The sequence below is a fragment of the Apodemus sylvaticus genome, chromosome X, assembly GCF_947179515.1.
Source record: "Apodemus sylvaticus chromosome X, mApoSyl1.1, whole genome shotgun sequence".
Classification (NCBI taxonomy): domain Eukaryota; kingdom Metazoa; phylum Chordata; class Mammalia; order Rodentia; family Muridae; genus Apodemus; species Apodemus sylvaticus.
In genome coordinates this window covers 63,608,578-63,630,322 of record NC_067495.1, presented here as the reverse complement: position 1 = coordinate 63,630,322, position 21,745 = coordinate 63,608,578, and the positions used below count along the sequence as shown (strand labels likewise).

The following is a 21,745-nucleotide window of genomic DNA, read 5'->3' as shown; positions in this document are numbered from 1 at the left end:
TCTAACCCTTACATTGCTATTTTGGATGGATTTGCAAAGGCATTTTTAAAAAAATCTAGTATAACTGGATGTTAACCACCTGAATACAACTTAGTGGAAGAAGCTGATAAGGAGTAGCTTGCTGGTAAGACTCAGGACTTGCTGGGGACTTTCATACTTTCACACTCGTTGCTTAAGCATTTATGTTTAGTAAAGTCATTCAAAAACAGCTTTCTACTTAGCCATATGTCAAACACTGTGTACAATGAGGGTTACCAAAGCCAATAAATGACATAAATTACTTATAGAATCAGACACAATACTACCCAAAGGGAGGAGAGGCAATATGCAAAGTATTATCATTAAAAGGAAACCTCAAGCAATAATGACCTCTACAAGTGATTTATTATTGTTATCAGTAGTTTCAGGTTTGATTATTAGCCCCAGCTGGCCTGGAACGTGCTATGTATCCCATGTTGGCCTTGAGTTAACATAATCTTCTGCTTCAGGCTCTCAAATGCTGGGATTAGAGGTCTGTGTACTACACCTGGCTTGTTGAGTTATGATGTCAGATTGTTACCAAAGGGGGATGAGAATACATTTGATGATCACCATCATGGTGATGATTTCATAAGGTCTAAACTTGTGTAAAATTAATATAAATTAACTTTATTATACAACAAATTGTGACCTGGAAATGTAAGCCAAATAAACCCTTTCCTTTCCTCTTTAATCCCAGTACTCCAGAGGCAGAGGCAGGCAGATCTCCTAGAGGCAGATCTCAGAGAGTTCCAGAGCTACACAGAGAAATCCTGTCTCAGAAAAAAAAAGTACATTTAGGGGTGTGTGTGTGTGTGTGTGTGTGTGTGTGATGGGAGGTTAGAGGGCAACTTGTGGAAGTTAGATCTCTCCTTCTAACATGTGGGTCTTGGGGGATCAAACTCAGGTCACCAGTCTAGGCAACAAGCCTTTTACCAGCTGCGTTATTGTATTTGCCCCTAAGTAATGATATTATAATGATGAAAACAAGGAAATTGAGACGGTGTGCCCCAAAACCACACAGTTCAACTCAGTAACATAGATTTGTACTTTATTGGAATTTGCATCCTGAGAATAAAATTGTATCTGACACGTGAACAACAACAGAAGCAGCAGTGGGAGTCTTGGAGGCAGGTAGCCTTCATTTGGCACAGCTGTATATAGGTTGAGTTCTGCCAGGAAAGTCAGTCCTGGACTCAAGGGGGAAGAGGAACTCATTCCACAGGCTACAGAACACTACAAGATGCATGAAAGTTCTTGGTTCGACAGACATAGCCACTATTATTCTCTTCTGGTAAAGCTGTCCCAACAGGAATCCTCTGCCAAAATGGAGAAGTTGTTTCATTTTTCAATCAGATTGTTTGAACAATGCCAGCTCTGAATGTCCTTGCAGTAGAGATTCATACTTGTATGTAATTAGTCCAAGGACAGCAAACTAGCTTGTAGATTATATAATTTCAAACATTTGTAACTTGTTCCAAAGTCCAGGCATTAGAACAATTTTCAGCTATTTGCTTACAATAGAAACAGAAAAGCAGGAAAACTACGCCAAGATAAAAGCAAATCAAATAAGCAGGAGTAAAAGGACCATTTGAGAACTTATTGCCTTGGTTATCATACAGGCTTTACACACAGAACTACTTCCAGACGCTGAGAAATTATTACTTAGACTAATGCTATAACATGACATCAGAACACTTTGTACATTTGCAATTCTGTGTGTGGACATGGACACACCCCATGGAATCAGTTCAGTTCCAGGCTCCCGAGACAAACCAAAACTGAAGGCAAATTATAATCTGAATTTATAGGTTAAACTAGTCAATTCTCTGTCTTTCTGTCTCTTTCTCTGTCTCTGTCTCTCTGTCTCTGTCTGTCTCTCTCCCTCTCTGTCTCTCTGTCTCTCTCTCTCTCTGTCTCTGTCTCTCTCTGTCTCTCTGTCTCTGTCTCTCTCTCTCTTCTTTCAGGACTAGGAAGCAATATGTTGAGAGGCCAAATAATTTTAGTTCTTTTAAAAAGTGGCTCCCAACATTTTCATTATATGGATCTCTAAATTCCTTCCCCAATTTCAAGTATATATTACAGTACACTTAAGGACAGCTTTCTCATTTCCATTAACTACAAGCACACTTCCATTCACAGCTTTTTAATCAGTGTTGGTAAGCAATGTCAGTAAACAGAACAGGAAAGTACATGAGCAAAATGCATGGTGCTTCCATGACTCGTTTGGCTGGTGTAGAAGGCATGTGATAGGTCAGTGTGTGCCCTTCAGTGTTATGTGAATAATATCTCCTGAGCAAGGCTCAAGGCTACTTTGCACTGCTACTTTTATCTACTCTAACCCGAGGGCCACTAGTTTCTACCTACCTGCTTTTCTCCCTAAATCAAGTATTAATATAGTACAATCACTCATGTTTAACAAATAGGACATTAGCAACAAAAATGACTTGGAAAAAAATAAGTCATAACACTGTAGGATGTTACTGAGAAAGAAAACATAACACAGATTGAAAGTCACATCTACGTAGAAATTATATAATCATGCTATTCAATATTTCTTTTAGTCAGCGTCTAAGCATACAGACACATGAAAAAGATCCTCAATTCCCCTGTGAGGTAGGTCCAGATTATTGTCCCCACTTCAGCAATGAGGACATGAGGTACAGAGGAATTAAGCAGCAGAGCTAAGAATTAAACCAGAAGTGACTTGGGTTTGAACTCTATGCCATTTTCCTTTCCACCGGAATTTTCTAAGTCCATTCAGATAGATCTTTTGGTGAGTAGGGAACTTGGTGAGACACTGAAGCAGATGTGATATTGAGTCTGCAGCTCTTCACACGGTCTAAGCGGATACCATTGTCACACCTGATACCAACTGCACAGTCAGATTCCACATGGCAAACCAGAGATCCCAGCCCTCCCTTCCTAGGGAAACTACATTCCCTTTTATCAGCACAGAGGGAATAAGGTCTGCCAGGCAATGTGTTCTTTGAGTGTGTTTTTACTAACACACATCAACTAGCAGCCAGCCAGCAAACTGAACTCAAACTGTGTGCAAGGCACTGAGTTTCCACCAAGTGCAGATCTGAGAAGAACCATTCCCACACTGCACAGCAAAGATGGTCTGTGTGGCTTCTCAGAACCACAGAATGGTAGCTAACCTCTCATTTTCTGTCCAGCTCAAGGTTCAACTCTCTACTTTTACAGAGGAAAACACTGACACATATTTGGACCACTTGCCTGGGGGCCATACTATTAGATAAATTGTTTCTTCATTAAGTCTGACTTTAACAAAATTCACAGAAAATGGAACGTATTCTCAGGCTGCCATCATCAAAATAAAAAGGCTGGCTCAGAATCAGGTGAGAGGAAAAGCTGGAGCAAGATAAGAATTGCACACACACACACACACACATATATATATATATATGTACATATATACACATACACACTCACATATGAAAGGATATACTTATGGATACCCTTTAATTATTTTTAGCTCACAAAGTATATGAGCAAGTATTAATAAACTTAGTCTTTACCACGAAAAATTTCCCAACAGTTCACCACTCAAGGGAACCTGTATGATTTGATAGTTGTAAAATAGACCTTTTTTTTATTTTTTAAAGAAGCAGACTTCTATAGGCATAATTGGACTTAAATTCAATACACTGAATACTTCCAGTCAATTTAGGAAAAAGTGTTCCCACTATATGAAGCTATTCCAATTAATCAGATGAGTATAAATTCTGTACTTGCCTAGGACATACAGTAAAATTCAAATGACATATTGTTTGGGGTCTTCGTGTTCATGTCATGGTTTACTTTTAAGTGGCTTATCTGAATGCAAAAATGAAAGTGTTGATGATTTGTAAAGGTCGCACACATTTGAAAATACCTAATTGTTGTTAGGTTTACAAATGTATTGAGCTTTCCTATAGTTATCAAAGGCATCAATAACTCTCATTAAAAATGGCAATGCTGGGCAAGAACACAGCTTATTTAGAAGATATTAGTGTTTACAGGTCATGTTAATAGAAGAAATAGGGATATTTAATTCTCAAGTGAGTTTTGGTAGGGTCCTCAAAGACCATTGTCCTTCCAGAACCGTGTTAAATTCTATGCTTACTAGCATTAAAATCATACTAACTTTTAAGTGCCTGATCTATTCTGTGATATTTTATCATTAATATACCACATGATTAGAAGATAACTAAATGGATTTAAATAAGAGAAATATAATGACCTAGTGCTATCATGCCTAGTTGAAAAGAATCATTAATATTAATTATTAATATTAATTCATTTATTCTGCTTCCTTCTACATACCACATCATCTTTGAAAAAAGACAAGGCACTTTCCCATCTATTTCTAAAGTTACAATAACAAATCTCTTTCCTAAATTAACATGGGGTAAAATGGCAAACGAGTAGAGGACATGTCTGAGATGTGACATTTGCCCTTATTTTTATTAATAATATAGATGCTAATAGCCTTTTAGATAAGCTTTAAATTGACCAATTGGATCAATTTATTAAATCATAATTTTGTATCAAACAAGAAGTAACAGAAACTAACTTTCTTTTCTTTTTTTCTTGAAACAGCTTGTAGCCCAGGCTGGCTTCAAATTCACAGCAATTCTCTGGCTTTAGTCCCATAAATGCTGGGATTAGAGGTGTAAACCACCACGCCAGGCTTTTCAGAATATGAAAAAAAAGTCCTTTAACTAGAAATCTCAAAGCCTACAGAGATTTAGAAGCTTTGGCAAAAACATGTTATTTCAAAAACGTTTTTTCCTTTGGAAACTACCATGGTAATAAAGGAATATTATATATCAACAAAATTATTCTCTTTTTCATTCAAAAATAACTTTCACAACATACTTAGCTAACCCAATAGAAAAATAAAAGTTATATTCTATTCTGAGGTTAAAAGAAAAGAAGATTGGGGTAATGGGGAGAATTAGTGATCTCGGTGTACTCTGTCAGGTTAGCGTTTGCTATGACTAATTTCAATAAGGAACTTCTTCCCCACTCAAACTACCAGTCACATAAGAAAGAAAAGAAATGAAAAAATGGATTGCTTTCTGGGTATCTCAAGAAACTATGATCTGTCAGTCAGTATACTAAACAATAAAATAACAGTTATTAGTGAGTAGTTCAAGTTGATTTGACATATACTGATAAATATTTTTAAATGACAAATACTATTGTAACTTGAATTATACTTGGTCACTTCCAGATACAATCTATTCCTGTCTTAATATTTGTTTCATGGAAACAATTCATTACACTTCTTGATCTTTTTTGAACAAAATGAAGTGTTATTTGTACATGGCAGAAAAAGTTACTATGATGACTATTTGGTCAAATTCTAAGGCTACAGACGAAATGTAAGATTGCCGAGGGTTGACATTCACGAGTAATTATTTTACCAGTGAGAATTAAAAATTCTATATTATGATGGAAATCAATTTTGGTATTAAAACATCACAGTATGAAGCATAGATCTGATGACATTAGCTGGAACCTAAGACATAGATATGTTTTTCCCTGACCTTAGCTATAAAGCAAGACATTGGGTATGCATTTTCAAAGGCTTCCTTCTTATCTATAAAAATACACCTTCAATTTTGCAGCAGGCAGACATATTTGCAGGCATAGATAATATATTAGAACTTAGAGATCTGGGGTGTCTGGGTGGCTCAACAAGTTTTTGTGCAAACCATTAGAACCACATATCAAACAGGATGTCCTTCTTCTTTCCGTCAAGGACTAAGGATTTCAGATTAGGCATAACTCTTAAAAATGCCTTAAAAAGGCTTGACCTTGTTAAGATTGTTCTGTTCATGGAGATGAGCTTACTTAAAAGCAGTTAAGAATAGAAGGACAAAAAGAATAGAATATATGTCAGTCACTGCAAATTATAAACAATGCCCATATACAGGCATTCACTTGCAGTTGAATTAATGTAATATAAAACCATTTATTATGTTACAATTTCAAATTATAGTAGAACCAAAGTAGTAATATCACTCAATTTAATTATGAAAAAAATAAAACAGAGAAAGATGCATGTATCAATCAAAACACGTGGCCAATTTACAAATGAAAACACTTTTATCTAAATTTTACCTGTCTTTCCTCAATAATTTATAAGTGTTTAAAAGAAGATCTTCAATTAGAAGGCTGAGACTGTTTTCTCGACTGTGACTAGCCTATTCCATAGCTAGAGCTCTTCTGTGCTCTTTCAGGATGGAGAATAAAGGAACTTCAGAAGAGTGGAAACCATGGCTTTCAGGGAGGCCTTGATACCTCACAGAAGAGGCAAAAATCTCAAGACACTTTTGTTTGCTTGCTTGTTTGATTGTTTGTTTTTAGAGACAGGGTTTCTCTGTGTAGCCCTGGCTGTCTGGAACTCATATTGTAGACCAGTCTGGCCTCGAACTCAAAGAAATCCCTGGCCTCTGTCTTCTGAGTGCTGGGATTAATGGCATGTGCCCAGCTCTCAAGACATTTAAAGACTGAAATCTTGTGTATTTTTCAAAGGACGGAAAGGATGCACGAGGGAAAGGAAATAAGAACTCCTGAGGGCTATAAGATGGGGATGGAGTGGAGGAGAGATGGAGAACAGTGAATTAAATGGAAAAAAAGGTTCTTGGTCTCAGGTTGGATGCCCAAGATCTAAAGTAATGATTTCAATTTTAATCCACTTATTAGGAAGGGCACTCCGCCCCACACCTGAAATTTAACATACTCATTTTGGCTTTGCCACAAAATAGCATGTTAAAGGTCTCTACATTCAAAAGGGTGCTTGCAAACATCATTCATATTAAAATCTATGTGGAATTGTTGGCAATACATTGATAATAATAATACATTCTGTAAACCATGGCATACCACATTTTACATTATGCAAAGAGACAATATTTACAAGGCTTTAGGAGTTTAAATATTTTATCCACTAACATAAGTGACAATTTAGCAAAGTGCAGGAGGAAACCAGTGCTATTAATTGCATTTTCTTTAAGAGCAGAGTAAAACCATTTCTAAAAGCTACCAAAAGCTTATTTGGATGTGTTCAGTAAGGGATTACAGAGCATTAAATAGCCTAGAAAAATGATGCATATTTAGAAACAGTGAGTATGAAAATCATAAGGCAGCATGCTCAGAACAAGGTTTTTGTTTTGTTTCTTTAAACACCAGCACTGATGTTTTTAGTGTTAACGATAAATACGGGTATATGTTTGCATTTATTTAAAAATTGAGAGTGCAAAACACAAGCCTCATTTAATAACAAAAAAGATGTGCAAATTTTCTTAAATTAACACAAATAAAAGAGTGAGAAGAATAGTCTACTGTTGTAAAGAATAAATTGAACACAGCGAAAGAGACTGTCTCCATTCCAAGATCATCTACAAGGCACTAAGGGTAGGAAATGACAGATAACACAGAAGTGACTGAATAAAACTCCTCAGTCGGGTCGGAATATGGGGTATTTTGGTAAGAATTCTATTAGTATTACCTGTAAAATAAAGACAGAAAAGAATATATTGACAAAACATTTTTCATTTAATACACATAAACCACAAAATCTTGTTGAGTACCACAGGACTGTATTTTCATCGTGGATTACAGGGAGTGAAATGCAAAACAAAACAAACAAAAACAAAAACAAAAATCCCCAGTTACTTGAAGAATTAAATAATGACCAAACAGGCCTCTTGTTTGAAAGCCGAAGTGGCAGCCAACCCTACCCACTAGAACTAAGAACATTTATTGCCTGACCTATGACAGCTATTTGCAGAGAGCCAAACTCTAGTAGTTTTATATCCCTGTACCTTTTTCTTTCAGCCAAGAAGAGATTAAAACTACTTAATACAGATTAGAAAAAAAGTACCTGTTTTAATTTTTTAAAGATTAAAACAGCTAATATTAGTTGATTATTATTTTTGTAAGTTTCTGAAGTATGAGTAGCTCAAACAGCTTGGCTATAAAACTGAACTGCAGAAAGGCTTACAAGATTTCTGGGGATTTTTGTTTTTGTTTTTGTTTTTTTAAAGATTTCTGTTTTTGTGAGACAGGGTTTCAATATGTGGCCCTGGCTGGCCTGGAACTTGCTATACAGATCCACCTGGCCTCAGTTTCCAAGAGCTGGAAAGAAAGGAGCAAGCCACTTCTATTATTATGTTCTTTTATTATTGTTATGTTAAAGGAAGTTCTATGTATCTCCAGCAGGCCTTGACCTTGCTATGAAGTCAAAGATGACCTTGAACTTCCGGATTACAGGCTTAGAGTGGTGCCGGGGAGCAAACTGAGGGTTCTAGAAGCTGGACTTTTCTGATTGTACTATATTGTCAGCCCTGGCATGTTTAATGATAAACACTGCAAGTTTGGAAGAGATATGATGAAGAGATCATATTGTTTATGTGTGTCTTTATGCTTTGTGACTAAGAGTACCTATTTACTTTCATCTTTGAAAAGTTTTTTGACGTAGGGTTTCACTGTGTAGCCCTGGCACTGGCCTGCAACTCCAAAGTGCTGTGCTCACCCCTGCCTCTCAAGGGCTGGGTTGAGAGCTCTGTACCACTGCACCTAGTAAGATAACATGTTTTCAGGAAAAAGTTGTAGTCTGTATTCCAATCTATTTTGATAGATTTTACTCATTCAATAGTTTATTCACTCCAAGTTAAATGCCAGCCAAATTAAAAAAAAAAAAAAAAAAAAAAAGCAAAAACCAGCCAGGGATGTGAGTCTAAAACGGAAAGTCAATCCCTTCCGTAAGCTTTTTGCTAAGCTTGCTCTCCAGTGTACTTTGCTTGGCAGCAGCTGCGCTTACTACCATATGTTACATAGTTCGTGTGCGAGGCCACAGAAACCAAGGGTAGACAACATTTTCAGCTGAGCACAGGAACTCAGAATTTTTGAAGATGCAAATGATCTCTAAACTTCCGAGATACTTTAGGTTGGCCACAAAGCTAAAGAAAATGAATGGGGGCGTGTGCACCCCAACTGACAGAAATCCGGGCTGAGCAGCTAAAAGGCACAATCAACAGACGGTAAGCACATGGGGGTAACAGCCCAAAGAATGTAATTCAAACCACTCCATACTTACATACTCCATCATATTGCTAGTTTCACATTTCCTTTTAGTCAACTTCCAGTGCAGAGCAAGCTAAAAAGGTAAGAGTTTGGTTAAGAATTCTTCTATCATCTTTGGCTGATTATATCTGAATACATCACTAAGAGTACAACCTAGGCTACAAGAGATAAAGCAGCACTTCAAAACCCTTATCCAGAAGGCATACTAATAACTGAGGAATAGTCCATTAGTCTGTCCCTTTGTGGACTTAGTACTTACTTTTTCAATCTGATAATGTAAACATATGTCTTACCTTGTGGTACAATCTATTATTTTCCCATTCTAGTAACTTCTGAATCGATCTTCTGGTCTAAGAGAAAGGATGAAGATTCTGTGAGAAGAGATGCTGAGGAACATTGTCTGTGTTTTTCTGTTTTCTTTTTTCTTTTCTTTTCTTTTCTCTTTCTTCCTTCCTTCCTTCCTTCCTTCCTTCCTTCCTTCCTTCCTTCCTTCCTTCCTTCCTTCCTTCCTTCCTTCCTTTTTTTTTTAGTTTTTCCTAGACAGGGTTTCTCTGTGTAGCCCTGGCTGTCCTGGAACTCACTCTGTAGACCAGGCTGGCCTCGAACTGAGAAATCCGCCTGCCTCTGCCTCCCAGAGTGCTGGGATTACAGGCGTGCACCGTCATCACCACCTGGCTTGTTTGTCTGTTTTCTTGTAAGGTGCAATTAATTTCTTCTCTGGTTTTTCTATTATAAACCAGAGAAAAAGCAATATATTTGACAGAAATTGTCAAAAGCAAAATAACTCTGGGTAGTTACTATATAGCTAGAAAAGGAGATCTACCTATGTATGCGGTTGGCCATGCACTGGACTGTTATGAAAGTTTATCCACAGTGCTAATGCAGAACAGCAGCAGTTGCACACCCGGTACAGATATCCAAAAACCTCTCTCAGGACTACTTTTTCTTTTTACACTTTCCCTTTTTTTTCCCCAAAGATTTATTTATTGTTATATGTAAGTACACTGTAGCTTTTTTCAGACACATCAGAAGAGGGCATCAGATCTCATTACAGATGGTTGTGAGCCACCATGTGGTTGCTGGGATTTGAACTCAGGAACTTCAGAAGAACAGTCAGTGCTTTTAACCACTGAGCCATCTCTTCAGGCCATGACTACTTTTTCAATAAACACTCATGTACCAGAGTAAGGTGGTTCAGCTCAGAAAGTTTTCCTGGCAGAAAGTGAAGGTTGAAAGAAGAGAAGCAGTAAGTCGGAAAACAGATACAGGCTGAGTTTCTCCAGGCATATCCTTTCAAGATGCAAGTATTTTGTAGGAAGTTAGAAAAGTAAAGCTTTTAAAACCACTCTAAGATTACCACGAATTTTTTATTCTTATTCTACATTTTTAATAAGTTTCAGATTACAATGAAAGAAGAAAAGCCAGACGTGGCTGACATCTGTAACCCCAGCTTTGGGGAGGTGAATCCCTGTGAGTTCTGGGCCAGTCAGGAGTCAGAGCCACACAGTGAGACCCTGCCTCAATATAAATAAATAAAAACAATGGAAGGAAGGACCCAAGTGTAAAACTATTAAAAAGAAAAATCAGTAGAAAGGTGAAAGACCCGTGTTTGGCTAAACTGTCCATGCTGCTTCAATGCAATAGAGAAATAGAGAAAGAATATCCTAAAATTTATATGGACTCACACAGACACAGACATAGACACCACCCAAAGAACCAAAGAATGAAGGTAGAGATATCACATATCCTGTTGTGAAACTATACTTGAAAGAATAATCAAAACAGTATGACACTAGATAAAAGACAGGTGTATGGGGCTGGAGAGACAGCTCAACAGTTAAGAGCTCTGGCTGCTCTTACAGAGGTCCTGAGTTCAATTCCCAGTAACCACATGGTGGCTCACAATCCTCTGTAATGAGATCTGATGCTCTCTTCTGCTGTGTAGGAGTACAAGCCAACACAGTGCCTATAATATATAAAATACAGAAAGAAATAAAATTGCTATATGCTAAAGAAGGATAAGCCAGGCAGTGGTGGCGCACACCATTAGTCCCAGCACTTGGGAGGCAGAGGCAAGGGGATTTCTGAGTGTGAGGCCAGTCTGGTCTACAGAGTGAGTTCCAGGACAGCCAGGGCTATATAGAGAAACCCTGTCTCGGAAAAAAACCCAAAAAAACCCCAAACCAAACCAAACCAAACCAAACCAAAATAAAATAAAATAAAAATAAAAAATAAATAAAGGTAAGAGTGAAGTTGGCCCTAGCTTACATCATACAAAATTTAACTCAGAATGAATTAAAGGTTTAAATATCAGCCCACAACCTATAAAACATTCTTTTTTTTTTTTTTTTTTTTTAATTTGGTTTTTTTCGAGACAGGGTTTCTGTGTGTAGCCCTGGCTGTCCTGGAACTCACTCTGTAGACCAGGCTGGCCTCGAACTCAGAAATCCGCCTGCCTCTGCCTCCCAGAGTGCTGGGATTACAGGCGTGCGCCACCATCGCCCGGCAAAACATTCTTTTAAAAAAGATCATAAATAAGAAGCTTTTTGATACCGCTCTTGGCAGTAGTTTTTTTTTTTTTTTTTAAATATGACCACCCCTGGAAAAACAAACAAACAAACAAACAAACAAACAAACCAAAAAATCCTAGACCCAACTCTCCTCAACACCCATGTCCAAACCCCAGAGAAAGGGGACATCAAAAAGAAACCAAAATGCAACACACAGAACCTGAGACCATATCTGCAAATTACATATCTGATATGGGATTAATGTCCAAAACACGTAAAGAAAGCAATAAAGCACACACCCAACAAGGAACCGGTCCGACTAGTGGCGGAGGAAACAGGTCTCCAGGCCTTTGTCTTAACAGCAGCTAGGCTTCTGTTTGAGGTCAAGAAGGTGAGGAAGGAGCCAGCCATTTTGGAAGCTCGCCATCTCAATTACCTAGTCCTGGCCCCTCTCCCTATCTGTCTGTCTGTCTGTCTATCAGGGAATCTGTCTAATTCCTGGTCCTCAATACAATGATATATAAATTTGTAGGACACTTTGAAGCCATCTTTTTCTTGATTAGACAGAGTTTTCTGAAACCAGCAGAATCCCGGAAGGGAGGAAGTGGGGGAAGGGTGAGATATGCATTTAGTAGGGCGTGGTAGCACGTACCTTTAATCCCTCCACTCCAGCGGGAGGTAGAAGCAGGCGGATGTGTGTGATTTGAGGCCAGCTTGTTCTACATAAGAGTTCCAAGATAGCCAAGTCTACATAGTGAGAACTTGTCTCAAAGGAAGTAATAAAGGAATGTGCATAAATATCTTTCCACCAGGCAATGGTGGCATTCACCTTTAATCCCAGAACCTGAAGGCAGAGGCGGGAATCTGAGGTTAGCCTGGTCCATATACTGAGCTCCAGCCAGGGATACACATTAAAAACCCTGTCTGGGAAAAAAAGAAAACAACAAAATCCCAGTGTTTGGTTTTGTCTGCTTTGCCTGTAGTCACTTCAGTTGTTTTGACACAAGGTGGCGCTCTAAGTCCAGGTTTCCCATATAGCTTTGGCAGCTCTCAACCTGTGAGTTGCGACTCCCAAAACTAGATAGAATAATTTTATGGTTGGCGGGCCAATCATTTAGGAAGGTGGAGAAACACTGATCTAGAGCTTTAGAAAGTAGGAGACTGGTTAAGGGAGGAAGGTGGCATGTTTGGCAACTTGATTAAGTGTAGCCTTCCACGGTGGCTCACTAATAAATAATTAATACCTATTAAAACCATCATATTCATCAAACCAGACTTGCATTTATACATGTACACTGGAAAGGACAGAGGGATTTTGCCCTCTGTGATTTTTTTGGGTGCTGTCCACCATTTTTGTTTTTTGTTTGTTTTTCTGGGGGAGACAGCTGTCTCTCTCACTGGCCTGAAACTCACAAAGCAGGCTAGGCTGGTGAGCCCATGAACACCAGTACTAGGGTTGCAAACAAGGGCTTTTCTTTTTTCAAGTGAGTTCCGGAGCTCAAATTTAAGTCTTTACTTTTGCAAGGCCAGGAGGGCTTTACAGATGGCTTTAACACCCCAGCCCCAGGTTTGCCTTTGAATAATGTTTTGAGGCTGTTGCTGTCATTTTAGTTCAAAGGCAGGCTTTCCTCTTCTAATATAAGGATTATAGACTATTCACATTCACAGCAGCAGAGCGTATGCCAGGGACTGGGTAGAGGAAGCCAGGAGCAGTTGATTAAGTGAAATGAGTTTTAGTCCTGCAAAATAAATAAATTCCAGAAATGTACCATGGGAACACAGTGTATTACAGTGTATTTATTACATACTTAAAATCACTAAGAAGGTAGGTATTTTTCTTTTCAGGTACTCAGATATAGCTCAGCAGTTAAGAGCACTGACTATTCTTCCAAAGGTCCTGAGTTCAAACCCTAGTAACCACGTGGTGGCTCACAACCAATCTGTACAGCTACAGTGTGCTCATATATATAAAATAAATAAATAAATATTTTTTGTTTGTTTTTTGGATTTGGTTTTTCGAGACAGGATTTCTCTGTGGAGTCCTGGCTATCCTGGAACTCACTCTATAGACCAGGCTGGCCTCAAACTCAGAAATCCACCTGCCTCTGCCTCCAGAGTGCTAGGATTATAGGTGTACGCCACCACCGCCCGGCATAAATAAATCTTTGAAAAAAAAAAGAGAGACTCAGATCTACATGAACAAAGGAGAAGTGTTAGGGAAGGAATGAGAGAAGGTAAAAATCTGTGTGTGTGTGTGTGTGCGCGTGCGCGCGCGCATGCATTCTTAGCTCATTTCAAAGATAACAGTTTGCTCAAGGTAACAGTAGCACTAAATTAGTGACTGCATTGTGGGTAAGGAGATGTCACAGTGGACAGGAGGGAGAAACAGGAGTATTTGCACCACTTGGGAAAAGGCATGTCATTATTTGATTTTAGTCAAGAGGCCTAGAAGCACTACAACTACTACTGCTTGAACTGGTTGTAAATGTAAGGCAATCACTAAAAAAGTTTAAATTCTTACCGGGCGGTGGTGGCACACACCGGTGATCCCAGCACTCTGGGAGGCAGAGGCAGAGGCAGGTGGATTTCTGAGTTCGAGGCCAGCCTGGTCTACAAAGTGAGTTCCAGGACAGCCAGGGCTATACAGAGAAAACCTGTCTTGAAAAAACCAAAAAAAAAAAAAAAAAAAAAAAAAAGCTTAAATTCTTTAACATTTAAATTAGAATCCCAGGGGATTAGTAGTTAAGAGCATTGTCTGCTCTTCCAGAGGTCCTGAGTTCAACTCCCAGCAACCATGTGGTGGCTTCCAACATTCTGTAATGGGGTGCCCTCTTCTGTAGGAGTACAGGCTGACATAGTACCCTTGTATGTAAAATACATAAAGAAATTGAATTGATTTATGCTAAAGATGGATAGAACTGGTAATACAGAATATTAAAGTAGGAGGGGGGCAGAAAAAGAGAGACAGACCATGAACAAGGCCCAGTAAAATAGAAGATAACATGAACCAGGGTCGACACTTACTGTAACTGTATCAATAATCACTTGAAACACAAATGTTTTAAATGCATGGGTTTGGAGAGATTTAGGGCATATGCTGTCTACAAAAACCCACATTATAGAGACAGGCAGAGTCCATGTAAGGAGATGGAGAAAGCAGACTAGCAATGCTGACAGCAACTTAAAGGTGAGGGGGCGCCAGGCGCCTGCCTTCCACTGAGCGCAGGGCACATTATCAGAGATAAAGAAGGGAGATGGCTCTGTGGATAAAGTGCTTGCTATGTGAAGAAAGCTGAATATGTTGGCCTGGGACTATAATTCCAGTGCTGGGGGAGGGGGGAGAGACAAATAGAAAGCAAAGTACAAGAAAATAAATGAGTAAAAAATGAATGGAACCAAAAATCAATCTCAGTATTTAGAGAAAACAATCAAAAGCTTGCTCTTTGAAAAGATGGATGAAAGTCAGGCATGGTGGCTCATGCCTTTAATCCCAGTACACGAGATGCAGAGGCAGGTGAACCTCTGTGAGTTCAAGGCCAGTCTGCTATACAGATGGAGTTCCAGGACAACAAGGGGCTACTTAGGCCTTTTTTGTCTTGGGGGGAAGAAGAGAAAAGAAAAAATTAATGAAGTTAGATTTAATACCAGAGTTACAAGTTAGTAAGTACCAACAGAAGTGATAGAGAGGGGCTGGAGAGATGGCTCAGCAGTGAAAAGCACTGACCAACTGCTCTTCCAAAGGTACCTTGGAAAGTGATTGTATTTATGGATACAGAATGGAAGGAGATGGTTCAGCACAAATGAGGTCCTACGGGTGTGCTATGCCTTGTTGTTTGACACAGGGTTTCAGGCTATCATCGAACTTGCTAGGTAGCTGAGGTTGGCCTTTATCTCCTGATCACCTCTACCACCTCAGTGCTGAGATCACAGGAATGAGGGTTATAATTGGTATTTTTATAGGAAGAGAAGATTACGAATCAGACATGCACAGAGAGACTTGTAAACATATAGGAACAAGACTGTAATTAACTAGCCAGAAAGACTCTGAAAAGCAATCCTATTAGAGACTTTTTTTTTGCTTTGGTTTTGTTTTAGCAAGGGATAAGGTCTCACTCACTATGCAGTCTTAGTGTGGCATTTACCTCTGCTGCCTGTGGATCAAGATGTAGAAGCTCCTTCTCCAGCACCATGAATGCCTGCACGATACCATCTTTCCTGCCCTGATGATAATGAACTAAACCTCTGGACCTGTAAGCCAGCCCCAGTTAAATGTTTTCTTTTAGAAGAGGTCATGGTGTCTGTTCACAGCAATAGCAACCCTAACTAAGACAGGGCTCCTAGTTTCCAGAACTGTGAGGGAATACATTTTAGCTGGTTAATTCACCTAATATGTGACACTTGGTTATCAAAGCATCAGCAAACTAATACATTTTTATTGGTCACTTTAAAAGTCAATAGATTAAACTCTCAATTAAAATGTAGATATTTTCAGAATGGATTAAAACCATGACCCATCTATTATATTGTATACATGGCACTACATTTAGAAGTAGGGATACAAATAGATTGAAAACAAAAGGACAAGGGCTGGCTAGATGTTTCAGCAGTTAAGAGCACTTGTTGGGCCGGAAGTGGGGGTGGGGGTGGGGGCGGTAGTGGCGCACGCCTGTAATCCCAGCATTCTGGGAGGCAGAGGCAGGCGGATTTCTGAGTTCGAGGCCAGCCTGGTCTACAGAGTGAGTTCCAGGACAGCCAGGGCTACACAGAGAAACCCTGTCTCAGAAAACTAAAAAATAAATAAATAAATAAATAAATAAATAAATAAATAAATAAATAAATAAAAGAGCAGTTGTTACTCTTGTAGAATACTTGGGTTCAGTTCCTGGCACCCACGGGGCAGTTCACAACTGCCTGTAACTCTAGTTCCAGGACATTCAATAGCTTCTTTTAATATCTGATGGTACCAGATATGCATGTGGTATACATACATGCAATCAGGTAAAATACTCATAAACATAAAATAAATCTAAAACAATTTAAAAAAAGAAAAGAACATAAAAAGACATTTCATGATACCTTAACCAGAAAAGGGACTCTGGCAGCTATGCTACTTAATATAGGATACAATAGACTTTGAATAAAAAGAGCAATGATAAATACATAAATAAATAAATCTTTAAAAAAAGGCTGCCCTCACATCAGTAACCTGATTCACACCTTATAGATTTAGAAAAAGAACAAATTAAACACAAAAGCAAAAACAAACAGGAACAAAACAGAAAACCAAAAGGTCTTGTCTTTGAAAATACTGGCAAATATGACAAACTTCTAGCTTTGTAAGACGAGTCAAATGACCAAGTCAAAACTTTACTATCAAGCTTTGAAATGGAGAGCGTGGCAGCACACCGAGAGGAAAGATAGACACAGCAATTGGATAACCAAGCCGAAGGGAACAAAGCCCTGGAACTGACTCAACTACAAAATCGGAATAAGCCCTGGTCTATCTGACTAAGCCAAGTGAAGAGAGGGTATGCAAATCAAGCCTTTGCCAACACAGGAAAGCCTTGGCTTTACTAGCACATTCTTCCAAATATATTTAAAAATTAATACTAATCCTTTTAAAACTCTCCTGAAATATGATAAAAGAGGACGGAGCACTTCTTAGCTTTCTGAAAGGAAGGGAAATGGAGAATGGCTGCTTACTGGCTCTGGGGTTTGTCCTTGGGGAGCATGAGAAAAGGTCTGGAATTGCATAGTGGTGCTGACTGCGTGCCAGGGTAGATGTGTTTAATGCTATTGAGGCATATACTGGACAGTGGCTTCACAGGTAACTTTTGTATGTGTTTCTACACAATAAGAGCCTTCCTTGGTTTCAAAACCAGCCATGAAGTAATGTATACTGCATGAATGCACAGAGCACACTGTCCCAGGAGGAAATGTGAGAGGGAAAGTACATCGCACTTGGTTGGGATTGAGAGCGAGGTCTGGGGAGAAATCCAAAGTCACTCTAAATGGTCCCAAAGTTTCCTTTTAAAGGGGGGAGGCAATTTTCTAAAGTTATACTATAGCAGTGGTCACACAAGTACTATTTGTAAATATGCCAAAACTAAGTTATTCATCTTTTAAAAATTTATCTATCTATCTATCTATCTATCTATCTCCCTCCCTCCCTCCCTATATGGATATTCTGTATATATATCTTCATTTCAGAAGAGGGCATTGGATCCTACTGTGGATGGTTGTGAATTGCCACGTGATTGATGGGAGCTGAACTTGGAACCTCAGAAAGAACAGCCAATGCACTCTACTTTCCAGCCCTGTAGTGTTGTTGTTGTTGTTGTTTAAAGATTTATTTACTGCATTACAGATGGTTGTGAGCCACCATGTGGTTACTGGAAATCAAACTCAGGACCGCTGGAAGAACAGTCACTGCTATTAACCACTGAGCCTTCTCTCCAACCTAGTAGTGTGAATTTTTAATTCCAGTACCCAGGAGGCAGAGGCAGATGCAGACAGATCTCCGGGAGTTCAGGGTCAGCCTGGACTATATAAAAAGTTCCAGGCTGGCCAGGGCTATACAATAAGACCGACCCCATTTTAAAATCAGCCTAGATAACTTAAATGGATCCTGTATTAAAATAAAACAAGGGTTAGGGCTATAGCTCAATGGTAGAGCACCTGCCTGCCATGCACAACACTCTAGGTTAAGAAAAAAAAGTCACGGGGTTGGCAGCATTTTATTATCTGTCTTTTTGAAGTAATTATGAAAGAGCTTAAGAGAAAATGCAAGATAAAATGAGTGTTTCTTGACAATATTTTCAACTTATCTGATTTAGTGGACTAATTGTTATTTACAGGTTTAAACAAATTAGTAAGTACTAGGGAAAGAACGTTAGGTAAAATGGGTATTTTCCCTCATTGGATTTAATTATAACTTGTGTGTGTGTGTGTGTGTATCTCTACCTTATTTCCTTGCAACAGAGTCTCTTGCTGATGGGCAGCAAGCCTCAGTAACCCTTCTGTTTTCACCCATGCCTGGCTTGTGACATGGGTGCTGGGGTTTAAGTGCACACACTTGTGGAACAAGTGTTGTTCCCCATCTCTCCAGCCCCTTTCATCACATTTTTTTTTCATTGCTGGGAACTGAACAGCACTCTATCACTGATGCCAGCCCGTTAATTGGACTTTTCAAAGATGTCCTCCCAGTGGGGAAAACAGTCCTGGAATAAAAATGAAATTTTAAAGTAGACAGAATTAAGACAGTGTCCTAAATTCATGACATAACCAGAAAAGGATGTTGCTATGACATATTCAAAGGTAAGGGCTTTCTTCAACTTTCAGGATTGAAGGTCCTTCCGCTTGGCTTCAGAGCCAGAGGTGCTCTCCAGTACACCTGTAGCTCAAAAGTAGCTTAAGTTATCCCTCTGGGTTTTCCTTTTTTCAAAAAGGAATCCAAATAAACTAAATTGCATTTATTGCAAATGGTGTGAATTCATATTAAGTAATAAAGTATTGATAAAGGCTGAACAAGTGACTTATTCTCTTTTTGCAGAATTTCTTTAGCATTAAAATAAAGATGGCATTGCTCTGGGAGTTAAATAAATCATGGAAACAGTTCTAACACATAATAAGTGTCCAATAAATGTCAGCTCTTTTTTATTGTCATATAATAGATTGGTTATACTTACTCTTTTGTTGAGACAAATAACGGGCCACAGGCTGCACCCCAGGGTACAGCAGCAGCAGAGACATCCACACAGCAGCCATTTCACATTGACAGGGAGAGCCTTTTTCAAGCATGAGTTCACACGGCCAATGCTGGTCTTAAATTCTTCTGGTGCCACCTAAAATAGGGGGACTCTCTTTAAGGTTTTGTGGACAGCTCCCCACTACCTCTAATCCTAAGGAAAATGCCTTATCACAAATATTTCAATGTCTCCACTAATCTGTATCATTCACATTTGGAAGAAGACTTAGCGAGTAAAGCAATACAGTTTCATGGTTGAAAAATTTCGCATAATATTCACAATGCTCTGAAATGACCAACAATAAAGTGAAAGCAACTAGACTGATAGGAAAGGATACTCATTAAAAAGCACTTTTGTCACCCAACATTTGTGTTAAAGCAATGGTGCTCCCAGCCTTCAGGCATCCTGACTCAAAGCTGGGCTTTGGTTAGAAGCCTTAAGACAAGACCAAAAACCAAACAATTAGCCAGAGGGAATGAAATTTAAACAGGCATTGATAATAATCCCCAATTACTTTGAAATAAACTCTCTTAGTACCCTTTCTTTCTGGCAAATCTGTAATATAATAGTTAAACTTGCTATTGTTTGTATTAACCAAAAAATGGTATCTGGTAATTATGTTTAAAGCTATCTGTTAGCATTCAGCACACATCAGACTCATAAGCACTCTGAGGTTTGAAGGTTGAAAGCCTTTATATCAATTTCCTATTTCTAGCTCATGACCTCTGTTCCTGAAAGCAGTTGCTTGTGCTTCTCTACGAACAATGGCAAAGTCCATTCAAAAGAGTAAGTATGACTCATGTAAGGGAAGATCTGCACCAAAAAATTCTCCTTTCAAGTTACATGATTCAAAGGAACACTAAAAATAGTGTGGTTTTGGTAAAATCATGGTTCTGGATCACCAAGATGATACCATGTCCTTTAGAAAGTGAGCAGATGGAAACTCATGGGAAAAATTTCAGCATCTAGTTGTAAAAGCAAAACTTAGAATGTTGTTACAAAAGACAAGTTGCTGTAAAAATGAAAGCTTCACTCTTCACACACGTGTATCTTTTACTTTTAACAGGAATGTCTTAGAATCCACACCAATGTAGGTATTAACGGATGCTATAAAGATTCAGTTCAGCACTATAATGGTGAAAACATTAAGTAAGATAAGCTCTATTAGAATTGTTTGTGTTGCCGGGCGGTGGTGACTCACACCTTTAATCCCAGCACTTGGGAGGCAGAGGCAGGCGGATTTCTGAGTTCGAGGCCAGCCTGGTCTACAGAGTGAGTTCCAGGCCAGCCAGGGCTACACAGAGAAACCCTGTCTCGAAAAACCAAAACCAAAACCAGCCAATCAAACAAACAAAAAAGAATTGATTGTGTCACCTGTAACTTAATTACTCAGTCTATGAACTGACTGTTATTGCTAACAATGGCCAGTTTTGAAACCGTAGAACTTAAAATGTAGTTTACATACAGAAAATCTGCTCCATTCTCCGTCTACAGTGCTAACAATGTGATACAGTGGCAGTCACTGGGCACCAAGAATTTCAATGCAGTGACATTTCTGGGGGTAAATATAAAAATAACTTGAGAGAATCATGCTTTATAATTGAAATCAGAAAACATTTTAAAGCTAAATCAAGAGACTTGCTTCTATTTCTTACCAGGTCTGGGAAAAAGACACAGATAAAATCAAATTTTTTAAAAAAGGTGTTCTGCCTGCATGTATGCCTGTAGGCCAGAAGAGGGCACCAGATCTCACTAAAAATGGTCATGATTCACCACGTGGTTGCTAGAAATTGAACTCAGGACTGAGTTCATTTTCACCGCTGAGCCATGCGGGGGGCAGGGGGCACTTTGTTGTTGTTGTTGTTTAATCAAGACAGAGTTTCTCTGCAGACTTGACTGTTCTGGAAATCTACACCAGGCTTAGGCTTATCCTTGAACTCACAGTGGGATTAAAACTGTGGACTACTACCAACCAGGTAAGACCGGCTCATTTAATTTTTCTTAATTGAAATTCCTCATATATAAAGTGAAATGGTATAGCTTTTGTTTTTAATTAATTGCATTGTATTAATGTATTTTATGTATGAGGGTTCTATCTGTATGTGTGCCTGCAGGCCAGAAGAGGGCCTCGGATCCCATTACATAGATGGCCATGAGCCACCATGTGGTTGCTGGGGCTTGAACTCAGGACCTCTTGGAGTGCAGCCAGTGTCCCCAACCACTGAGCCATCTCTCCAGCCATGACAGATACTGGAAATCGAAGTTCCAATTTGGAAGAAGTTTCTTACCTAGAATACTTTGGAAAACAAGTCTGTAAATCATATCTCACATGCAGAGATAGAGAAGCTGTTACCTGAGTTCTCTGAA

General features: G+C 38.9%; 1 protein-coding gene across 1 annotated transcript in view; it reads right to left on the bottom strand.

Annotated features, from left to right (window-relative positions):
- Positions 1 to 1,052: 1,052 nt before the first annotated feature.
- Chic1 (cysteine rich hydrophobic domain 1) overlaps positions 1,053 to 21,745 on the bottom strand; it is a 34,605-nt gene continuing 13,912 nt past the window's right edge. Inside the window, exons 3-6 of the mRNA XM_052171547.1 lie at positions 19,319 to 19,474; positions 9,414 to 9,470; positions 9,134 to 9,193; positions 1,053 to 7,543 (exon numbers count right to left, since the gene is read on the bottom strand). Coding sequence (XP_052027507.1) covers positions 7,493 to 7,543; positions 9,134 to 9,193; positions 9,414 to 9,470; positions 19,319 to 19,474 — 324 coding nt within the window. The 3' untranslated portion in view covers positions 1,053 to 7,492. The remainder of the gene's footprint in view (positions 7,544 to 9,133; positions 9,194 to 9,413; positions 9,471 to 19,318; positions 19,475 to 21,745) is intronic.